Source organism: Oncorhynchus nerka, unplaced genomic scaffold, assembly GCF_034236695.1.
Source record: "Oncorhynchus nerka isolate Pitt River unplaced genomic scaffold, Oner_Uvic_2.0 unplaced_scaffold_801, whole genome shotgun sequence".
In the NCBI taxonomy this organism is placed as follows: Eukaryota; Metazoa; Chordata; class Actinopteri; order Salmoniformes; family Salmonidae; genus Oncorhynchus; species Oncorhynchus nerka.
The window spans coordinates 232,350-251,639 of record NW_027040446.1 but is presented as its reverse complement, the minus strand read 5'-3'; the positions used below and the strand labels follow the sequence as shown (position 1 = coordinate 251,639).

The window sequence follows — 19,290 nt, the reverse complement described above, 5'->3', positions numbered from 1 at the left end:
CACTAGACTCCTACATCAACCCTAACCTCCCCTCCCCTCCCCAGTCACTAGACTCCTACATCAACCCTAACCTCCCCCTCCCTCCCCAGTCACTAGACTCCTACATCAACCCTAACCTCCCTCCCCTCCCCAGTCACTAGACTCCTACATCAACCCTAACCTCCCCCCCCTCCCCAGTCACTAGACTCCTACATCAACCCTAACCCCCCTCCCTCCCCAGTCACTAGACTCCTACATCAACCCTAACCCCCCTCCCTCCCCAGTCACTAGACTCCTACATCAGCCCTAACCTCCTCCCCTCACTAGACTCCTACATCAACCCTAACCTCCCCTCCCCCTCCCCAGTCACTAGACTCCTACATCAACCCTAACCTCCCCTCCCTCCCCAGTCACTAGACTCCTACATCAACCCTAACCTCCCCTCCCTCCCCAGTCACTAGACTCCTACATCAACCCTAACCTCCCCTCCCCCCCAGTCACTAGACTCCTACATCAACCCTAACCTCCCCTCCCTCCCCAGTCACTAGACTCCTACATCAACCCTAACCTCCCCCCCTCCCCTCCCCAGTCACTAGACTCCTACATCAACCCTAACCTCCCTCCCTCCCTCCCCAGTCACTAGACTCCTACATCAACCCTAACCTCCCCTCCCTCCCCAGTCACTAGACTCCTACATCAACCCTAACCTCCCCTCCCCTCCCCAGTCACTAGACTCCTACATCAACCCTAACCTCCCCTCCCTCCCCAGTCACTAGACTCCTACATCAACCCTAACCTCCCCCTCCCCTCCCCAGTCACTAGACTCCTACATCAACCCTAACCTCCCCTCCCCTCCCCAGTCACTAGACTCCTACATCAACCCTAACCTCCCCTCCCCTCCCCAGTCACTAGACTCCCACATCAACCCTAACCTCCCCTCCCCTCCCCAGTCACTAGACTCCTACATCAACCCTAACCTCCCCCTCCCCTCCCCAGTCACTAGACTCCTACATCAACCCTAACCTCCCCTCCCCTCCCCAGTCACTAGACTCCTACATCAACCCTAACCTCCCTCCCTCCCCAGTCACTAGACTCCTACATCAACCCTAACCTCCCCCCCTCCCCAGTCACTAGACTCCTACATCAACCCTAACCTCCCCTCCCCTCCCCAGTCACTAGACTCCTACATCAACCCTAACCTCCCCCTCCCCTCCCCAGTCACTAGACTCCTACATCAACCCTAACCTCCCCTCCCTCCCCAGTCACTAGACTCCTACATCAACCCTAACCTCCCCTCCCTCCCCTCCCCAGTCACTAGACTCCTACATCAACCCTAACCTCCCCCTCCCTCCCCAGTCACTAGACTCCTACATCAACCCTAACCTCCCCTCCCCCCTCCCCAGTCACTAGACTCCTACATCAACCCTAACCTCCTCCCCTCCCCAGTCACTAGACTCCTACATCAACCCTAACCTCCCCCTCCCTCCCCAGTCACTAGACTCCTACATCAACCCTAAACCTCAACCCTAACCTCCCCTCCCTCCCCAGTCACTAGACTCCTACATCAACCCCTAACCTCCCCTCCCTCCCCTCCCCAGTCACTAGACTCCTACATCAACCCTAACCTCCCCTCCCCTCCCCAGTCACTAGACTCCTACATCAACCCTAACCTCCCCTCCCTCCCCAGTCACTAGACTCCTACACATCAACCCTAACCTCCCCCTCCCTCCCCAGTCACTAGACTCCTACATCAACCCTAACCTCCCCTCCCCTCCCCAGTCACTAGACTCCTACATCAACCCTAACCTCCCCTCCCTCCCCAGTCACTAGACTCCTACATCAACCCTAACCTCCCCCTCCCCTCCCCAGTCACTAGACTCCTACATCAACCCTAACCTCCCCTCCCCTCCCCAGTCACTAGACTCCTACATCAACCCTAACCTCCCCTCCCCTCCCCAGTCACTAGACTCCTACATCAACCCTAACCTCCCCTCAACCCCCCTCCCCCAGTCACTAGACTCCTACATCAACCCTAACCTCCCCCCTCCTCCCCAGTCACTAGACTCCTACATCAACCCTAACCTCCCCCCTCCCCTCCCCAGTCACTAGACTCCTACATCAACCCTAACCTCCCCCTCCCTCCCCAGTCACTAGACTCCTACATCAACCCTAACCTCCCCTCCCTCCCCAGTCACTAGACTCCTACATCAACCCTAACCTCCCTCCCCTCCCCTCCCTCCCCAGTCACTAGACTCCTACATCAACCCTAACCTCCCCTCCCCTCCCCTCCCCAGTCACTAGACTCCTACATCAACCCTAACCTCCCCTCCCCAGTCACTAGACTCCTACATCAACCCTAACCTCCCCCCTCCCCTCCCCAGTCACTAGACTCCTACATCAACCCTAACCTCCCCCTCAACCCCCCCTCCCTCCCCAGTCACTAGACTCCTACATCAACCCTAACCCCCCCCCTCCCCAGTCACTAGACTCCTACATCAACCCTAACCTCCCCCTCCCTCCCCAGTCACTAGACTCCTACATCAACCTAACCTCCCCTCCCCTCCCCAGTCACTAGACTCCTACATCAACCCTAACCTCCCCTCCCCTCCCCAGTCACTAGACTCCTACATCAACCCTAACCTCCCCTCCCCTCCCCAGTCACTAGACTCCTACATCAACCTAACCTGGTCCCTCCCTCCCCAGTCACTAGACTCCTACATCAACCCTAACCTCCCCCTCCCCCTCTCTCCCCAGTCACTAGACTGGGGGACATCAACCCTAACCTCCCCTCCCTCCCCAGTCACTAGACTCCTACATCAACCCTAACCTCTCCCTCCCCTCCCCAGTCACTAGACTCCTACATCAACCCTAACCTCCCTCTCCCTCCCCTCCCCAGTCACTAGACTCCTACATCGTCCCAGCCTGGGGGAAGGAGAGACTAACCTCCCCTCCCTCCCCTCCCCAGTCACTAGACTCCTCACATCAACCCTAACCTCCCCTCCCCTCCCCAGTCACTAGACTCCTGGGGGAAGGAGACATCAACCCTAACCTCCCCCTCCCCTCCCCAGTCACTAGACTCCTACATCAACCCCCCCTCCCCTCCCCTCCCCCCCCTCCCCTCCCTAACCTCCCCTAACCTCCCCAGTCACTAGACTCTGAGATCAGATGCTGTTAATACCCTTTAATCAGACAGAGCCCTTTCTCTCAACCTGGCACATCACCCCCCCAGCCCCCAGTGCTGGGTGTTTAGCTCGTCCCAGCCTGGGGGAGGGTACCTAGGCTCCGTCACGTCTCCTTCCAACCCCCCTCCTTCTCTACAGCTCCCTGCTCTCTACTTCACCCCCACAGCAGAGTTACAGCCCCATGACAGGCACATGGTGTGGGATACTAGCTCGTCCCAGCCTGGGGGAAGGAGAGACCACCCACTGGTCAGGTCCTAGCTCGTCCCAACCTGGGGGAAGGAGAGACTACCCACTGGTCAGGTCCTAGCTCGTCCCAGCCTGGGGGAAGGAGAGACTACCCACTGGTCAGGTCCTAGCTCGTCCCAGCCTGAGGGAAGGAGAGACTACCCACTGGTCAGGTCCCAGCCTGGGGGAAGGAGAGACTACCCACTGGTCAGGTCCTAGCTCGTCCCAGCCTGGACCCTGGGGGAAGGAGAGACTACCCACTGGTCAGGTCCTAGCTCGTCCCATCCTGGGGGAAGGAGAGACTACCCACTGGTCAGGTCCTAGCTCGTCCCAACCTGGACCCTGGGGGAAGGAGAGACTACCCACTGGTCAGGTCCTAGCTCATCCCAGCCTGGGGGAAGGAGAGACTACCCACTGGTCAGGTCCTAGCTCGTCCCAGCCTGGGGGAAGGAGAGACTACCCACTGGTCAGGTCCTAGCTCGTCCCAGCCTGGGGGAAGGAGAGACTACCCACTGGTCAGGTCCTAGCTCGTCCCAGCCTGGGGGAAGGAGAGACTACCCACTGGTCAGGTCGTCCCAGCTGGGGGAAGGAGAGTCCCAGCCTGGACCCTGGGGGAAGGAGAGACTACCCACTGGTCAGGTCCTGGTCAGCTAGCTCGTCCCAGCCTGGGGGAAGGAGAGACTACCCACTGGTCAGGTCCTAGCTCGTCCCAGCCTGGGGGAAGGAGAGACTACCCACATCAGCCTGGGAAGAAGAGACTACCCCTAGCTCGTCCCAGCCTGGACCCTGGGGGAAGGAGAGACTACCCACTGGTCAGGTCCTAGCTCGTCCCAGCCTGGGGGAAGGAGAGACTACCCACTGGTCAGGTCCTAGCTCGTCCCAGCCTGGGGAAGGAGAGACTACCCACTGGTCAGGTCCTAGCTCGTCCCAACCTGGAGCTCGTCCCAGCCTGGGGGAAGGAGAGACTACCCACTGGTCAGGTCCTAGCTCGTCCCAGCCTGGGGGAAGGAGAGACTACCCACTGGTCAGGTCCTAGCTCATCCCAGCCTGGACCCTGGGGGAAGGAGACACTACCCACTGGTCAGGTCCTAGCTCGTCCCAGCCTGGGGAAGGAGAGACTACCCACTGGTCAGGTCCTAGCTCGTCCCAGCCTGGACCCTTGGGGAAGGAGAGACTACCCACTGGTCAGGTCCTAGCTCATCCCAGCCTGGACCCTGGGGGAAGGAGACTACCCACTGGTCAGAGCTCATCCCAGCCCCACCCACTGGTCAGGTCCTAGCTCGTCCCAGCCTGGGGGAAGGAGAGACTACCCACTGGTCAGGTCCTAGCTCGTCCCAGCCTGGTGGAAGGAGAGACTACCCACTGGTCAGGTCCTAGCTCGTCCCAGCCTGGACCCTGGGGAAGGAGAGACTACCCACTGGTCAGGTCCTAGCTCATCCCAGCCTGGGGAAGGAGAGACTACCCACTGGTCCCACTGGTCAGGTCCTAGCTCACCCCCCAGCCTGGGGAAGGAGAGACTACCCACTGGTCAGGTCCTAGCTCGTCCCAGCCTGGGGGAAGGAGAGACTACCCACTGGTCAGGTCCTAGCTCGTCCCAGCCTGGACCCTGGGGGAAGGAGAGACTACCCACTGGTCAGGTCCTAGCTCGTCCCAGCCTGGTGGAAGGAGAGACTACCCACTGGTCATGTCCTAGCTCGTCCCAGCCTGGTGGAAGGAGAGACTACCCACTGGTCATGTCCTAGCTCGTCCCAGCCTGGAGAAGAAGAGACTACCCACTGGTCAGGTCCTAGCTCGTCCCAGCCTGGACCCTTGGGGAAGGAGAGACTACCCACTGGTCAGGTCCTAGCTCATCCCAGCCTGGACCCTGGGGGAAGGAGAGACTACCCACTGGTCAGGTCCTAGCTCGTCCCAGCCTGGGGGAAGGAGAGACTACCCACTGGTCAGGTCCTAGCTCGTCCCAGCCTGGTGGAAGGAGAGACTACCCACTGGTCAGGTCCTAGCTCGTCCCAGCCTGGACCCTGGGGGAAGGAGAGACTACCCACTGGTCAGGTCCTAGCTCATCCCAGCCTGGGGGAAGGAGAGACTACCCACTGGTCAGGTCCTAGCTCGTCCCAGCCTGGGGGAAGGAGAGACTACCCACTGGTCAGGTCCTAGCTCGTCCCAGCCTGGGGGAAGGAGAGACTACCCACTGGTCAGGTCCTAGCTCGTCCCAGCCTGGACCCTGGGGGAAGGAGAGACTACCCACTGGTCAGGTCCTAGCTCGTCCCAGCCTGGTGGAAGGAGACACTACCCACTGGTCATGTCCTAGCTCGTCCCAGCCTGGGGGAAGGAGAGACTACCCACTGGTCAGGTCCTAGCTCATCCCAGCCTGGGGGAAGGAGAGACTACCCACTGGTCAGGTCCTAGCTCGTCCCAGCCTGGGGGAAGGAGAGACTACAAACTGGTCAGGTCCTAGCTCGTCCCAGCCTGGACCCTGGGGGAAGGAGAGACTACCCACTGGTCAGGTCCTAGCTCGTCCCAGCCTGGGGGAAGGAGAGACTACCCACTGGTCAGGTCCTAGCTCGTCCCAGCCTGGGGGAAGGAGAGACTACCCACTGGTCAGGTCCTAGCTCGTCCCAACCTGGACCCTGGGGGAAGGAGAGACTACCCACTGGTCAGGTCCTAGCTCGTCCCAGCCTGGGGGAAGGAGAGACTACCCACTGGTCAGGTCCTAGCTCGTCCCAGCCTGGACCCTGGGGGAAGGAGAGACTACCCACTGGTCAGGTCCTAGCTCATCCCAGCCTGGACCCTGGGGGAAGGAGAGACTACCCACTGGTCAGGTCCTAGCTCGTCCCAGCCTGGGGGAAGGAGAGACCACCCACTGGTCAGGTCCTAGCTCGTCCCAGCCTGGTGGAAGGAGAGACTACCCACTGGTCAGGTCCTAGCTCATCCCAGCCTGGACCCTGGGGGAAGGAGACACTACCCACTGGTCAGGTCCTAGCTCGTCCCAGCCTGGAGAAGAAGAGACTACCCACTGGTCAGGTCCTAGCTCGTCCCAGCCTGGACCCTTGGGGAAGGAGAGACTACCCACTGGTCAGGTCCTAGCTCATCCCAGCCTGGACCCTGGGGGAAGGAGAGACTACCCACTGGTCAGGTCCTAGCTCGTCCCAGCCTGGGGGAAGGAGAGACCACCCACTGGTCAGGTCCTAGCTCGTCCCAGCCTGGGGGAAGGAGAGACTACCCACTGGTCAGGTCCTAGCTCGTCCCAGCCTGGTGGAAGGAGAGACTACCCACTGGTCAGGTCCTAGCTCGTCCCAGCCTGGACCCTGGGGGAAGGAGAGACTACCCACTGGTCAGGTCCTAGCTCATCCCAGCCTGGGGGAAGGAGAGACTACCCACTGGTCAGGTCCTAGCTCGTCCCAGCCTGGGGGAAGGAGAGACTACCCACTGGTCAGGTCCTAGCTCGTCCCAGCCTGGGGGAAGGAGAGACTACCCACTGGTCAGGTCCTAGCTCGTCCCAGCCTGGACCCTGGGGGAAGGAGAGACTACCCACTGGTCAGGTCCTAGCTCGTCCCAGCCTGGTGGAAGGAGAGACTACCCACTGGTCATGTCCTAGCTCGTCCCAGCCTGGGGGAAGGAGAGACTACCCACTGGTCAGGTCCTAGCTCGTCCCAGCCTGGGGGAAGGAGAGACTACCCACTGGTCAGGTCCTAGCTCGTCCCAGCCTGGGGGAAGGAGAGACTACCCACTGGTCAGGTCCTAGCTCGTCCCAGCCTGGACCCTGGGGGAAGGAGAGACTACCCACTGGTCAGGTCCTAGCTCGTCCCAGCCTGGGGGAAGGAGAGACTACCCACTGGTCAGGTCCTAGCTCGTCCCAGCCTGGGGGAAGGAGAGACTACCCACTGGTCAGGTCCTAGCTCGTCCCAACCTGGACCCTGGGGGAAGGAGAGACTACCCACTGGTCAGGTCCTAGCTCGTCCCAGCCTGGGGGAAGGAGAGACTACCCACTGGTCAGGTCCTAGCTCATCCCAGCCTGGACCCTGGGGGAAGGAGAGACTACCCACTGGTCAGGTCCTAGCTCGTCCCAGCCTGGAGAAGGAGAGACTACCCACTGGTCAGGTCCTAGCTCGTCCCAGCCTGGACCCTGGGGGAAGGAGAGACTACCCACTGGTCAGGTCCTAGCTCATCCCAGCCTGGACCCTGGGGGAAGGAGAGACTACCCACTGGTCAGGTCCTAGCTCGTCCCAGCCTGGGGGAAGGAGAGACCACCCACTGGTCAGGTCCTAGCTCGTCCCAGCCTGGTGGAAGGAGAGACTACCCACTGGTCAGGTCCTAGCTCGTTCCAGCCTGGACCCTGGGGGAAGGAGAGACTACCCACTGGTCAGGTCCTAGCTCGTCCCAGCCTGGGGGAAGGAGAGACTACCCACTGGTCAGGTCCTAGCTCGTCCCAGCCTGGGGGAAGGAGAGACTACCCACTGGTCAGGTCCTAGCTCGTCCCAACCTGGACCCTGGGGGAAGGAGAGACTATCCACTGGTCAGGTCCTAGCTCGTCCCAGCCTGGGGGAAGGAGAGACTACCCACTGGTCAGGTCCTAGCTCATCCCAGCCTGGCCCTGGGGGAAGGAGAGACTACCCACTGGTCAGGTCCTAGCTCGTCCCAGCCTGGAGAAGGAGAGACTACCCACTGGTCAGGTCCTAGCTCGTCCCAGCCTGGACCCTGGGGGAAGGAGAGACTACCCACTGGTCAGGTCCTAGCTCGTCCCAGCCTGGACCCTGGGGGAAGGAGAGACTACCCACTGGTCAGGTCCTAGCTCGTCCCAGCCTGGACCCTGGGGGAAGGAGAGACTACCCACTGGTCAGGTCCTAGCTCATCCCAGCCTGGTGGAAGGAGAGACTACCCACTGGTCAGGTCCTAGCTCGTCCCAGCCTGGACCCTGGGGGAAGGAGAGACTACCCACTGGTCAGGTCCTAGCTCGTCCCAGCCTGGACCCTGGGGGAAGGAGAGACTACCCACTGGTCAGGTCCTAGCTCATCCCAGCCTGGACCCTGGGGGAAGGAGAGACTACCCACTGGTCAGGTCCTAGCTCGTCCCAGCCTGGGGGAAGGAGAGACCACCCACTGGTCAGGTCCTAGCTCGTCCCAGCCTGGGGGAAGGAGAGACTACCCACTGGTCAGGTCCTAGCTCGTCCCAGCCTGGGGGAAGGAGAGACTACCCACTGGTCAGGTCCTAGCTCGTCCCAGCTCGTCCCAGCCTGGGGGAAGGAGAGACTACCCACTGGTCAGGTCCTAGCTCGTCCCAGCCTGGAACCTGGGGGAAGGAGAGACTACCCACTGGTCAGGTCCTAGCTCGTCCCATCCTGGGGGAAGGAGAGACTACCCACTGGTCAGGTCCTAGCTCGTCCCAGCCTGGACCCTGGTGGAAGGAGAGACTACCCACTGGTCAGGTCCTAGCTCGTCCCAGCCTGGACCCTGGTGGAAGGAGAGACTACCCACTGGTCAGGTCCTAGCTCGTCCCAGCCTGGGGGAAGGAGAGACTACCCACTGGTCAGGTCCTAGCTCGTCCCAGCCTGGACCCTGGTGGAAGGAGAGACTACCCACTGGTCAGGTCCTAGCTCGTCCCTGCCTGGGGGAAGGAGAGACTACCCACTGGTCAGGTCCTAGCTCGTCCCATCCTGGACCCTGGGGGAAGGAGAGACTACCCACTGGTCAGGTCCTAGCTCGTCCCAGCCTGGGGGAAGGAGAGACTACCCACTGGTCAGGTCCTAGCTCGTCCCAGCCTGGGGGAAGGAGAGACTACCCACTGGTCAGGTCCTAGCTCGTCCCAGCCTGGGGGAAGGAGAGACTACCCACTGGTCAGGTCCTAGCTCGTCCCAGCCTGGGGAAGGAGAGACTACCCACTGGTCAGGTCCTAGCTCGTCCCAGCCTGGGGGAAGGAGAGACTACCCACTGGTCAGGTCCTAGCTCGTCCCAGCCTGGGGGGGAGAGAAACTGGAGAGTCCCAGCCTACCCAGAAACCCTTTCAGTCCCTTCACCCCCCCACCCCTCTTGTAGAAACCTTTGAATCTGATGAAGGCATCAGAGAACCAACCTGGTCCTCTAGTATTAACCATCTCTATCTCTCTCTTTCCCCCATCTCTCTCTCTCCCTTCATTCCCCTCTCTTTCTCTCTCTCTCTGTCTCTCTCTCTGTCTCTCTCTGTCTCTCTCTCTCTCTCCCTCTCTCTCTCTCTCTCTCTCTCTCTCTCTCTCTCTCTCTCTCTCTTCTTGTAGAAAGCTTTGAGTCTCTGATAAAGGCATCAGAGAACCACACCAACCTGGTCCTCCAGGCGTCGTACCGCAACATGGCTGGGGAGGCGTCAGGTCTGGTGAGAGAGTTGTTCACTGACGTCAGCCTCTTCCTCCTTGGCTCCGAACTCAACGTTGATGACATCACCAGCCGCTTCTTCGACGCTCTCTTCCCATTGGTTTACCACCACCTCATCAACCCCAGCCTCAGCCGCGTCACCCCCGGTTACGCCGAGTGCGTCCGCTCCGCCCGCCGCGATTTGTCCCCGTTCGGCGCCGCTCCGGGAGTCCTAGCCAATCAGATCGGGAGGTCGGGGGTCGGGGGTCGTGTGCTGTTACAGGCGCTGCACCTCGGCGTGGAGGTGATCAACACCACGGATCATCTGGTGTTCAGCAGGGAGTGTCGTAGAGCTCTGCTCAGGATGCAGTACTGTCCCCACTGCCACGGACTCACCCTGTCTAAACCCTGCATGGGCTACTGTCTCAACGTGATGCGTGGCTGTCTGGCTAGCATGGCTGAGGTAACCCTGGCGTTGTTTTACACCTGATAATAACACCACTATTCTATAGGTTCCCTCTGCTTGTTATCTACTTCATCTTCTTGCTCCTTGTTTCATTTTGATTTGTTTTACTTGGAAAGTGTGTTTTTTTTTTTTAAAAGGTTGTAAAAAAAATGTTGATTTTGATTTGAGGTGGACCCCCATTGGAGAGAATTCGTGAGGTCGTTAGAGGGGCTGTCGGCACGCATGCACGGATCTCTGGACCTGGAGCAAGTGCTGCTGGGAGTTCACGCCGTCGTCCACGACGCCGTCGCACATGCTCAGAGGAACGGGCAACACCTCTCGGCACAGGTGAGGTGTTTGGTTGACGCGTTGTCGTCCCACATGCTCAGAGGAACGGGCCACACCTCTCTGAACAGGTGAGGTGTTTGGTGACGCGTTGTCGTCTCCCATTGCTCAGATTAAGATCAGAGATCATTTTTGAAATGGGCAGGTCAGTTTGGTGAATAACATGAAACCAACCAGTTGTCAGATTAAGATCAGAGATCATTTTTGAAACCAACCAGGCATCAGACTAAGTGATTAACATGAAACCAACCAGTCACCAGACTAAGTGATTAACATGAAACCAACCAGTCACCAGACTAAGTGAATAACATGAAACCAACCAGTCACCAGACTAAGTGAATAATGTCCCTATAAAACCAACCAGTCACCAGACTAAGTGATTAACATGAAACCAACCATTCACCAGACTAAGTGATTAACATGAAACCAACCAGTCACCAGACTAAGTGATTAATGTCCCTATAAAACCAACCCGTCACCAGACTAAGTGAATAATGTCCCTATAAAACCAACCAGTCACCAGACTAAGTGATTAACATGAAACCAACCAGTCACCAGACTAAGTGATTAATGTCCCTATAAAACCAACCAGTCACCAGACTAAGTGAATAATGTCCCTATAAAACCAACCAGTCACCAGACTAAGTGATTAACATGAAACCAACCAGTCACCAGACTAAGTGAATAATGTCCCTATAAAACCAACCAGTCACCAGACTAAGTGATTAAATAATGTCACCAGACTAAGTGAATAACATGAAACCAACCAGTCACCAGACTAAGTGATTAACATGAAACCAACCAGTCACCAGACTAAGTGAATAATGTCCCTATAAAACCAACCAGTCACCAGACTAAGTGATTAACATGAAACCAACCAGTCACCAGACTAAGTGAATAACATGAAACCAACCAGTCACCAGACTAAGTGATTAACATGAAACCAACCAGTCACCAGACTAAGTGAATAATGTCCCTATAAAACCAACCAGTCACCAGACTAAGTGATTAATGTCCCTATAAAACCAACCAGTCACCAGACTAAGTGATTAACATGAAACCAACCAGTCACCAGACTAAGTGATTAACATGAAACCAACCAGTCACCAGACTAAGTGATTAATGTCCCTATAAAACCAACCAGTCACCAGACTAAGTGATTAACATGAAACCAACCAGTCACCAGACTAAGTGATTAACATGAAACCAACCAGTCACCAGACTAAGTGAATAACATGAAACCAACCAGTCACCAGACTAAGTGATTAACATGAAACCAACCAGTCACCAGACTAAGTGATTAACATGAAACCAACCAGTCACCAGACTAAGTGAATAACATGAAACCAACCAGTCACCAGACTAAGTGAATAACATGAAACCAACCAGTCACCAGACTAAGTGAATAACATGAAACCAACCAGTCACCAGACTAAGTGAATAATGTCCCTATAAAACCAACCAGTCACCAGACTAAGTGATTAACATGAAACCAACCAGTCACCAGACTAAGTGAATAATGTCCCTATAAAACCAACCAGTCACCAGACTAAGTGAATAACATAAAACCAACCAGTCACCAGACTAAGTGATTAATGTCCCTATAAAACCAACCAGTCACCAGACTAAGTGATTAATGTCCCTATAAAACCAACCAGTCACCAGACTAAGTGATTAACATGAAACCAACCAGTCACCAGACTAAGTGATTAATGTCCCTATAAAACCAACCAGTCACCAGACTAAGTGATTAACATGAAACCAACCAGTCACCAGACTAAGTGATTAATGTCCCTATAAAACCAACCAGTCACCAGACTAAGTGATTAACATGAAACCAACCAGTCACCAGACTAAGTGATTAACATGAAACCAACCAGTCACCAGACTAAGTGAATAACATGAAACCAACCAGTCACCAGACTAAGTGATTAACATGAAACCAACCAGTCACCAGACTAAGTGAATAACATGAAACCAACCAGTCACCAGACTAAGTGAATAATGTCCCTATAAAACCAACCAGTCACCAGACTAAGTGATTAACATCCTTAGAAACTGATGAAGAAGGAAGAAACACATTTTTCTCAGAAAGAGAGACAGAGTTGTAACACTGATCTGAGGTTTAATGACCGAACCAACTGCTACCACTCCGTCACCCAGGAATGTACTGCAGACCACACACACACACACACACACACACACACACACACACACACACACGGTACATACCACTCAACAACAGCGTGCCCAGAACATTCTAAGAATAGACCATTGTGGGCAGCGAGCGCCAGTAGCCAGAAGAGGTTGTCCAGACTGTTAACCAGGGAGAGTTAGATCATCCCCAGTAGCCAGAAGAGGTTGTCCAGACTGTTAACCAGGGAGAGTTAGATCATCCCCAGTAGCCAGAAGAGGTTGTCCAGACTGTTAACCAGGGAGAGTTAGATCATCCCCAGTAGCCAGAAGAGGTTGTCCAGACTGTTAACCAGGGAGAGTTAGATCATCCCCAGTAGCCAGAAGAGGTTGTCCAGACTGTTAACCAGGGAGAGTTAGATCATCCCCAGTGGCCAGAAGAGGTTGTCCAGACTGTTAACCAGAGAGAGTTAGCTCATCCCCAGTGGTCAGAAGAGGTTGTCCAGACTGTTAACCAGGGAGAGTTAGATCATCCCCAGTAGCCAGAAGAGGTTGTCCAGACTGTTAACCAGGGAGAGTTAGATCATCCCCAGTAGCCAGAAGAGGTTGTCCAGACTGTTAACCAGGGAGAGTTAGATCATCCCCAGTGGCCAGAAGAGGTTGTCCAGACTGTTAACCAGAGAGAGTTAGCTCATCCCCAGTGGTCAGAAGAGGTTGTCCAGACTGTTAACCAGGGAGAGTTAGATCATCCCCAGTAGCCAGAAGAGGTTGTCCAGACTGTTAACCAGGGAGAGTTAGCTCATCCCCAGTGGCCAGAAGAGACTGTCCTGTTAACCAGGGAGAGTTAGATCATCCCCAGTAGCCAGAAGAGGTTGTCCAGACTGTTAACCAGGGAGAGTTAGATCATCCCCAGTAGCCAGAAGAGGTTGTCCAGACTGTTAACCAGGGAGAGTTAGCTCATCCCCAGTGGCCAGAAGAGACTGTCCTGTTAACCAGGGAGAGTTAGATCATCCCCAGTAGCCAGAAGAGGTTGTCCAGACTGTTAACCAGGGAGAGTTAGATCATCCCCAGTAGCCAGAAGAGGTTGTCCAGACTGTTAACCAGGGAGAGTTAGATCATGACTGGGTCCCAAACAGGCCCATATTCTTGTTCTGAGAAATGAAGGCTATTTATTCTATGTGAGAAATTGCCAAGAAACTGAAGGTCTGGTGCAACGCTGTGTACTACTCCCTTCACAGCACAGGAACCATTATCCCCGTGGAACGCTTTCGACACCTTGTAGAGTCCATGGCCCTGATGAATTGAGGCTGTTCTGAGGGCAAAAGGTGTGTGGGGGGGGTGTAACTCAATATTAGGAAGGTGTTCCTGATGTTTGGTATACTCAGGGTAGACTACAGTATAATGTGTGGTATACTCAGGGTAGACTACAGTATAATGTGTGGTATACTCAGGGTAGACTACAGTATAATGTGTGGTATACTCAGGGTAGACTACAGTATAATGTGTGGTATACTCAGGGTAAACTACAGTATAATATGTGGTATACTCAGGGTAGACTACAGTATAATGTGTGGTATACTCAGGGTAGACTACAGTATAATGTGTGGTATACTCAGGGTAGACTACAGTATAATGTGTGGTATACTCAGGGTAAACTACAGTATAATGTGTGGTTAACTCAGGGTAGACTATAGTATAATGTGTGGTATACTCAGGGTATAAACAGTATAATGTGTGGTATACTCAGGGTAGACTACAGTATAATGTGTGGTATACTCAGGGTAGACTACAGTATAATGTGTGGTATACTCAGGGTAAACTACAGTATAATGTGTGGTATACTCAGGCTAAACTACAGTATAATGTGTGGTATACTCAGGGTAGACTACAGTATAATGTGTGGTATACTCAGGGTAGACTACAGTATGTGGTTAACTCAGGGTAAACTACAGTATAATGTGTGGTTAACTCAGGGTAGACTACAGTATAATGTGTGGTATACTCAGGGTATAAACAGTATAATGTGTGGTATACTAAGGGTAGACTACAGTATAATGTGTGGTATACTCAGGGTAGACTACAGTATAATGTGTGGTATACTCAGGGTAGACTACAGTATAATCTGTGGTATACTCAGGGTAGACTAGAGTACAATGTGTGGTATACTCAGGGTAGACTACAGTATAATGTGTGGTATACTCAGGGTAAACTACAGTATAATGTGTGGTATACTCAGGCTAAACTACAGTATAATGTGTGGTATACTCAGGGTAGACTACAGTATAATGTGTGGTATACTCAGGGTAGACTACAGTATGTGGTTAACTCAGGGTAAACTACAGTATAATGTGTGGTTAACTCAGGGTAAACTACAGTATAATGTGTGGTTAACTCAGGGTAGACTACAGTATAATGTGTGGTATACTCAGGGTAGACTACAGTATAATGTGTGGTATACTCAGGGTAGACTACAGTATAATGTGTGGTATACTCAGGGTAGACTACAGTATAATGTGTGGTATACTCAGGGTAGACTACAGTATAATCTGTGGTATACTCAGGGTAGACTAGAGTACAATGTGTGGTATACTCAGGGTAGACTACAGTATAATGTGTGGTATACTCAGGGTAAACTACAGTATAATGTGTGGTTAATGTGTGGTTAACTCAGGGTAAACTACAGTATAATGTGTGGTATACTCAGGGTAGACTACAGTATAATGTGTGGTATACTCAGGTAGACTACAGTATAACGTATCGAGCCCACAGCATGGAGCAGATGCGGTCGCATCTGCACTCGGTCCGCAGGTAGTATTACATTTCATTACATTTCATTACATTTCATTATAGTACAACGGTTTGATTTGTCTAATCTTAGCAATTTCTTCTTAGCTAGCTACACAGCCGTCTTTGTATCATAGATAATTGCGTAATTATCAGTATTTCGTCGTATACTCAGGGTAACGCAGTCTACACTGCCCTGCAGCTAGCCAGCTAGCTAACGTCCACCAGGTTAGCTACAGTCCAATGTCTACCGATTAGTAGCACAACTATTACACTCAACTGAACGACTTGATTAGTGTAGTGTTAGCTAGCTACATAGTTGTCTTTGCTGTCTTCAGGGTACCCAAGATAATTGTGTAGTTTAGAGTGTGTAGTTTTATGTCGTCCTTAACATAGGAGACTCTGTATAATGCTAGCCAACAGCTAGCCAACGTCTACCGAACAGAACTTCTGCACTCAACAATCCGGTCGTATTTCAGGGTCGCTCCACAGGTAGTATCACATTTTTCATTTCATTTCATTACAGTACAACGGCTTGATTTGTTTGATCGTAGCTCAGCTACATAGCTAGCTACATAGCCAGTATCTTTGTATCAAAGATAATTGTGTAGTCTAGAGCGTATTTCCTAGGTTAGTTAGCCAGCTATTGTCGTTCTTTTAGCAACGTAACGTAATCAACACTGCTAGCTAGCCAGCTGGTATACCCCGAATAGCAGCACAGTAGAAACTATTACACTCAACGGAACGACTTGATTAGTGTAGTGTCAACAACGCAGCCAATGCCAACTAGCCTACTTAGTCAACAACGCAGCCTCTGCCAGCTAGCCTACTTCAGCAGTACTGTATCATTTTAATCATTTTAGTCAATAAGATTCTTGCTACGTAAGCTTAACTCTCTGAACACTCGTGACGTGTAGTCCACTTGTCATTCCAATCTCCTTTGCATTAGCGTAGCCTCTTGTGTAGCCTGTCAACTATGTGTCTGTCTATCCCTGTTCTCTCCTCTCTGCACAGACCATACAAACGCTCCACACCGCGTGACTACAGTACCTAATCTGGTGGTCCCAGCGCGCACGACCCACGTGGAGAGTTCCAGGTCTCCGGTAGCCTCTGGAACTGCCGATCTGCGGCCAACAAGGCAGAGTTCATCTCCGCCTATGTCTCCCTCCAGTCCCTCGACTTCTTGGCACTGACGGAAACATGGATCACCACAGACAACACTGCTACTCCTACTGCTCTCTCTTCGTCTGCCCACGTGTTCTCGCACACCCCGAGAGCTTCTGGTCAGCGGGGTGGTGGCACCGGGATCCTCATCTCTCCCAAGTGGTCATTCTCTCTTTCTCCCCTTACCCATCTGTCTATCGCCTCCTTTGAATTCCATGCTGTCACAGTTACCAGCCCTTTCAAGCTTAACATCCTTATCATTTATCGCCCTCCAGGTTCCCTCGGAGAGTTCATCAATGAGCTTGATGCCTTGATAAGCTCCTTTCCTGAGGACGACTCACCTCTCACAGTTCTGGGCGACTTTAACCTCCCCACGCCTACCTTTGACTCATTCCTCTCTGCCTCCTTCTTTCCACTCCTCTCCTCTTTTGACCTCACCCTCTCACCTTCCCCCGCTACTCACAAGGCAGGAAATACGCTCGACCTCATCTTTACTAGATGCTGTTCTTCCACTAACCTCGTTGCAACTCCCCTCCAAGTCTCCGACCACTACCTTGTATCCTTTTCCCTCTCGCTCTCATCCAACACTTCCCACACTGCCCCTACTCGGATGGTATCGCGCCGTCCCAACCTTCGCTCTCTCTCAGGGTAGCTACTCTCTCCTCTTCCATCCTATCATCTCTTCCCTCTGCTCAAACCTTCTCCAACCTATCTCCTGATTCTGCCTCCTCAACCCTCCTCTCCTCCCTTTCTGCATCCTTTGACTCTCTATGTCCCCTATCCTCCAGGCCGGCTCGGTCCTCCCCTCCCGCTCCGTGGCTCGACTACTCATTGCGAGCTCACAGAACAGGGCTCCGGGCAGCCAGCGGAAATACAGTAAATGTGTCGCCTCCCTGCGGACCTGACATCCTTTCACTCCCTCCTCTCTACATTTTCCTCTTCTCTCTCTGCTGCTAAAGCCACTTTCTACCACTCTAAATTCCAAGCATCTGCCTCTAACCCTAGGAAGCTCTTTGCAACCTTCTCCTCCCTCCTGAATCCTCCTCCCCCTCCCCCTCCTCCCTCTCTGCAGATGACTTGTCAACCATTTTGAAAAGAAGGTCGTACGACATCCGATCCTCGTTTGCTAAGTCAAACGACACCGCTGGTTCTGCTCACACTGCCCTACCCTGTGCTCTGACCTCTTTCTCCCTCTCTCTCCAGATGAAATCTCGCGTCTTGTGGTATACCAGGGCCGCCCTACAACCTGCCCGGTTGACCCTATCCCTGTTAACTCTTCTCCAGACCATTTGGTATACTCAGGGAGACCTCCTCCCTTACCTCACCTCGCTCATCAACTCATCCCTGACCGCTGACTACGTCCCTTCCGTCTTCAAGAGAGCGAGAGTTGCACCCCTTCTGAAAAAACCTAAACTACAGTATCCCTCCGATGTCAGTATAATGTTAAACAACTACAGACCAGTATCCCTTCTTTAATTTTCTCTCCAAAACTCTTGAACGTGCCGTCCTTGGCCAGCTCTCCAGTATAATCTCTCTCAGAATGACCTTCTTGATCCAAATCAGTCAGGTTTCAAGACTAGTCATTCAACTGAGACTGCTCTTCTCTGTACCACGGAGCGCTCCGCACTGCTAAAGCTAACTCTCTCTCCTCTGCTCTCATCCTTCTAGACCTATCGGCTGCCTTCGATACTGTGAACCATCAGATCCTCCTCTCCACCCTCTCAGTATTGGGCATCTCCGGCGCGGACCACGTATAATGTTGCGTCCTACCTGACACAGTATCGCTCCTACCAGGTGGCGTGGCGAGAATCCGTCTCCACACCACGTGCTCTCACCACTGGTGTCCCCCAGGGCTCTGTTCTAGGCCCTCTCCTATTCTCGCTATACACCAAGTCACTTGGCTCTGTCATAACCTCACATGGTCTCTCCTATCATTGCTATGCAGACGACACACAATTAATCTTCTCCTTTCCCCCTTCTGATGACCAGGTGGCGAATCGCATCTCTGCATGTCTGGCAGACATATCCGTGTGGATGACGGATCACCACCTCAAGCTGAACCTCGGCAAGACGGAGCTGCTCTTCCTCCCGGGAAGGACTGCCCGTTCCATGATCTCGCCATCACGGTTGACAACTCCATTGTGTCCTCCTCCCAGAGCGCTAAGAACCTTGGCGTGATCCTGGACAACACCCTGTCGTTCTCAACTAACATCAAGGCGGTGGCCCGTTCCTGTAGGTTCATGCTCTACAACATCCGCAGAGTACAGTATAACCCTGCCTCACACAGGAAGCGGCGCAGGTCCTAATCCAGGCACTTGTCATCTCCCGTCTGGATTACTGCAACTACAGCTGTTGGCTGGGCTACCCTGCCTGTGCCATTAAACTACCCTACAACTCATCCAGAACAGCCGCAGCCCGTCTGGTGTTCAACCTTCCCAAGTTCTCTACTCACGTCACCCAGTATAATGTGTGTTATCCTCCGCTCCCTCCACTGGCTTACCAGTTGAAGCTCGCATCCGCTACAAGACCATGGTGCTTGCTCACGGAGCTGTGAGGGGAACGGCACTCAGTATACCTCCAGGCTCTGATCAGGCCCTACACCCAAACAAGGGCACTGCGTTCATCCACCTCTGGCCTGCTCGCCTCCCTACCACTGAGGAAGTACAGTTCCCGCTCAGCCCAGTCAAAACTGTTCGCTGCTCTGGCCCCCCAA

At 53.8% G+C, this 19,290-nt stretch overlaps 1 protein-coding gene across 1 annotated transcript in view; it reads left to right on the top strand.

Moving 5' to 3' along the window:
- The window catches only part of LOC135571074 (glypican-5-like), a 100,487-nt gene that overhangs the window by 74,727 nt on the left and 6,470 nt on the right, over positions 1–19,290 (top strand). The window contains exons 4-5 of the mRNA XM_065016883.1: positions 9,634–10,169; positions 10,341–10,499. Coding sequence (XP_064872955.1) covers positions 9,634–10,169; positions 10,341–10,499 — 695 coding nt within the window. The remainder of the gene's footprint in view (positions 1–9,633; positions 10,170–10,340; positions 10,500–19,290) is intronic.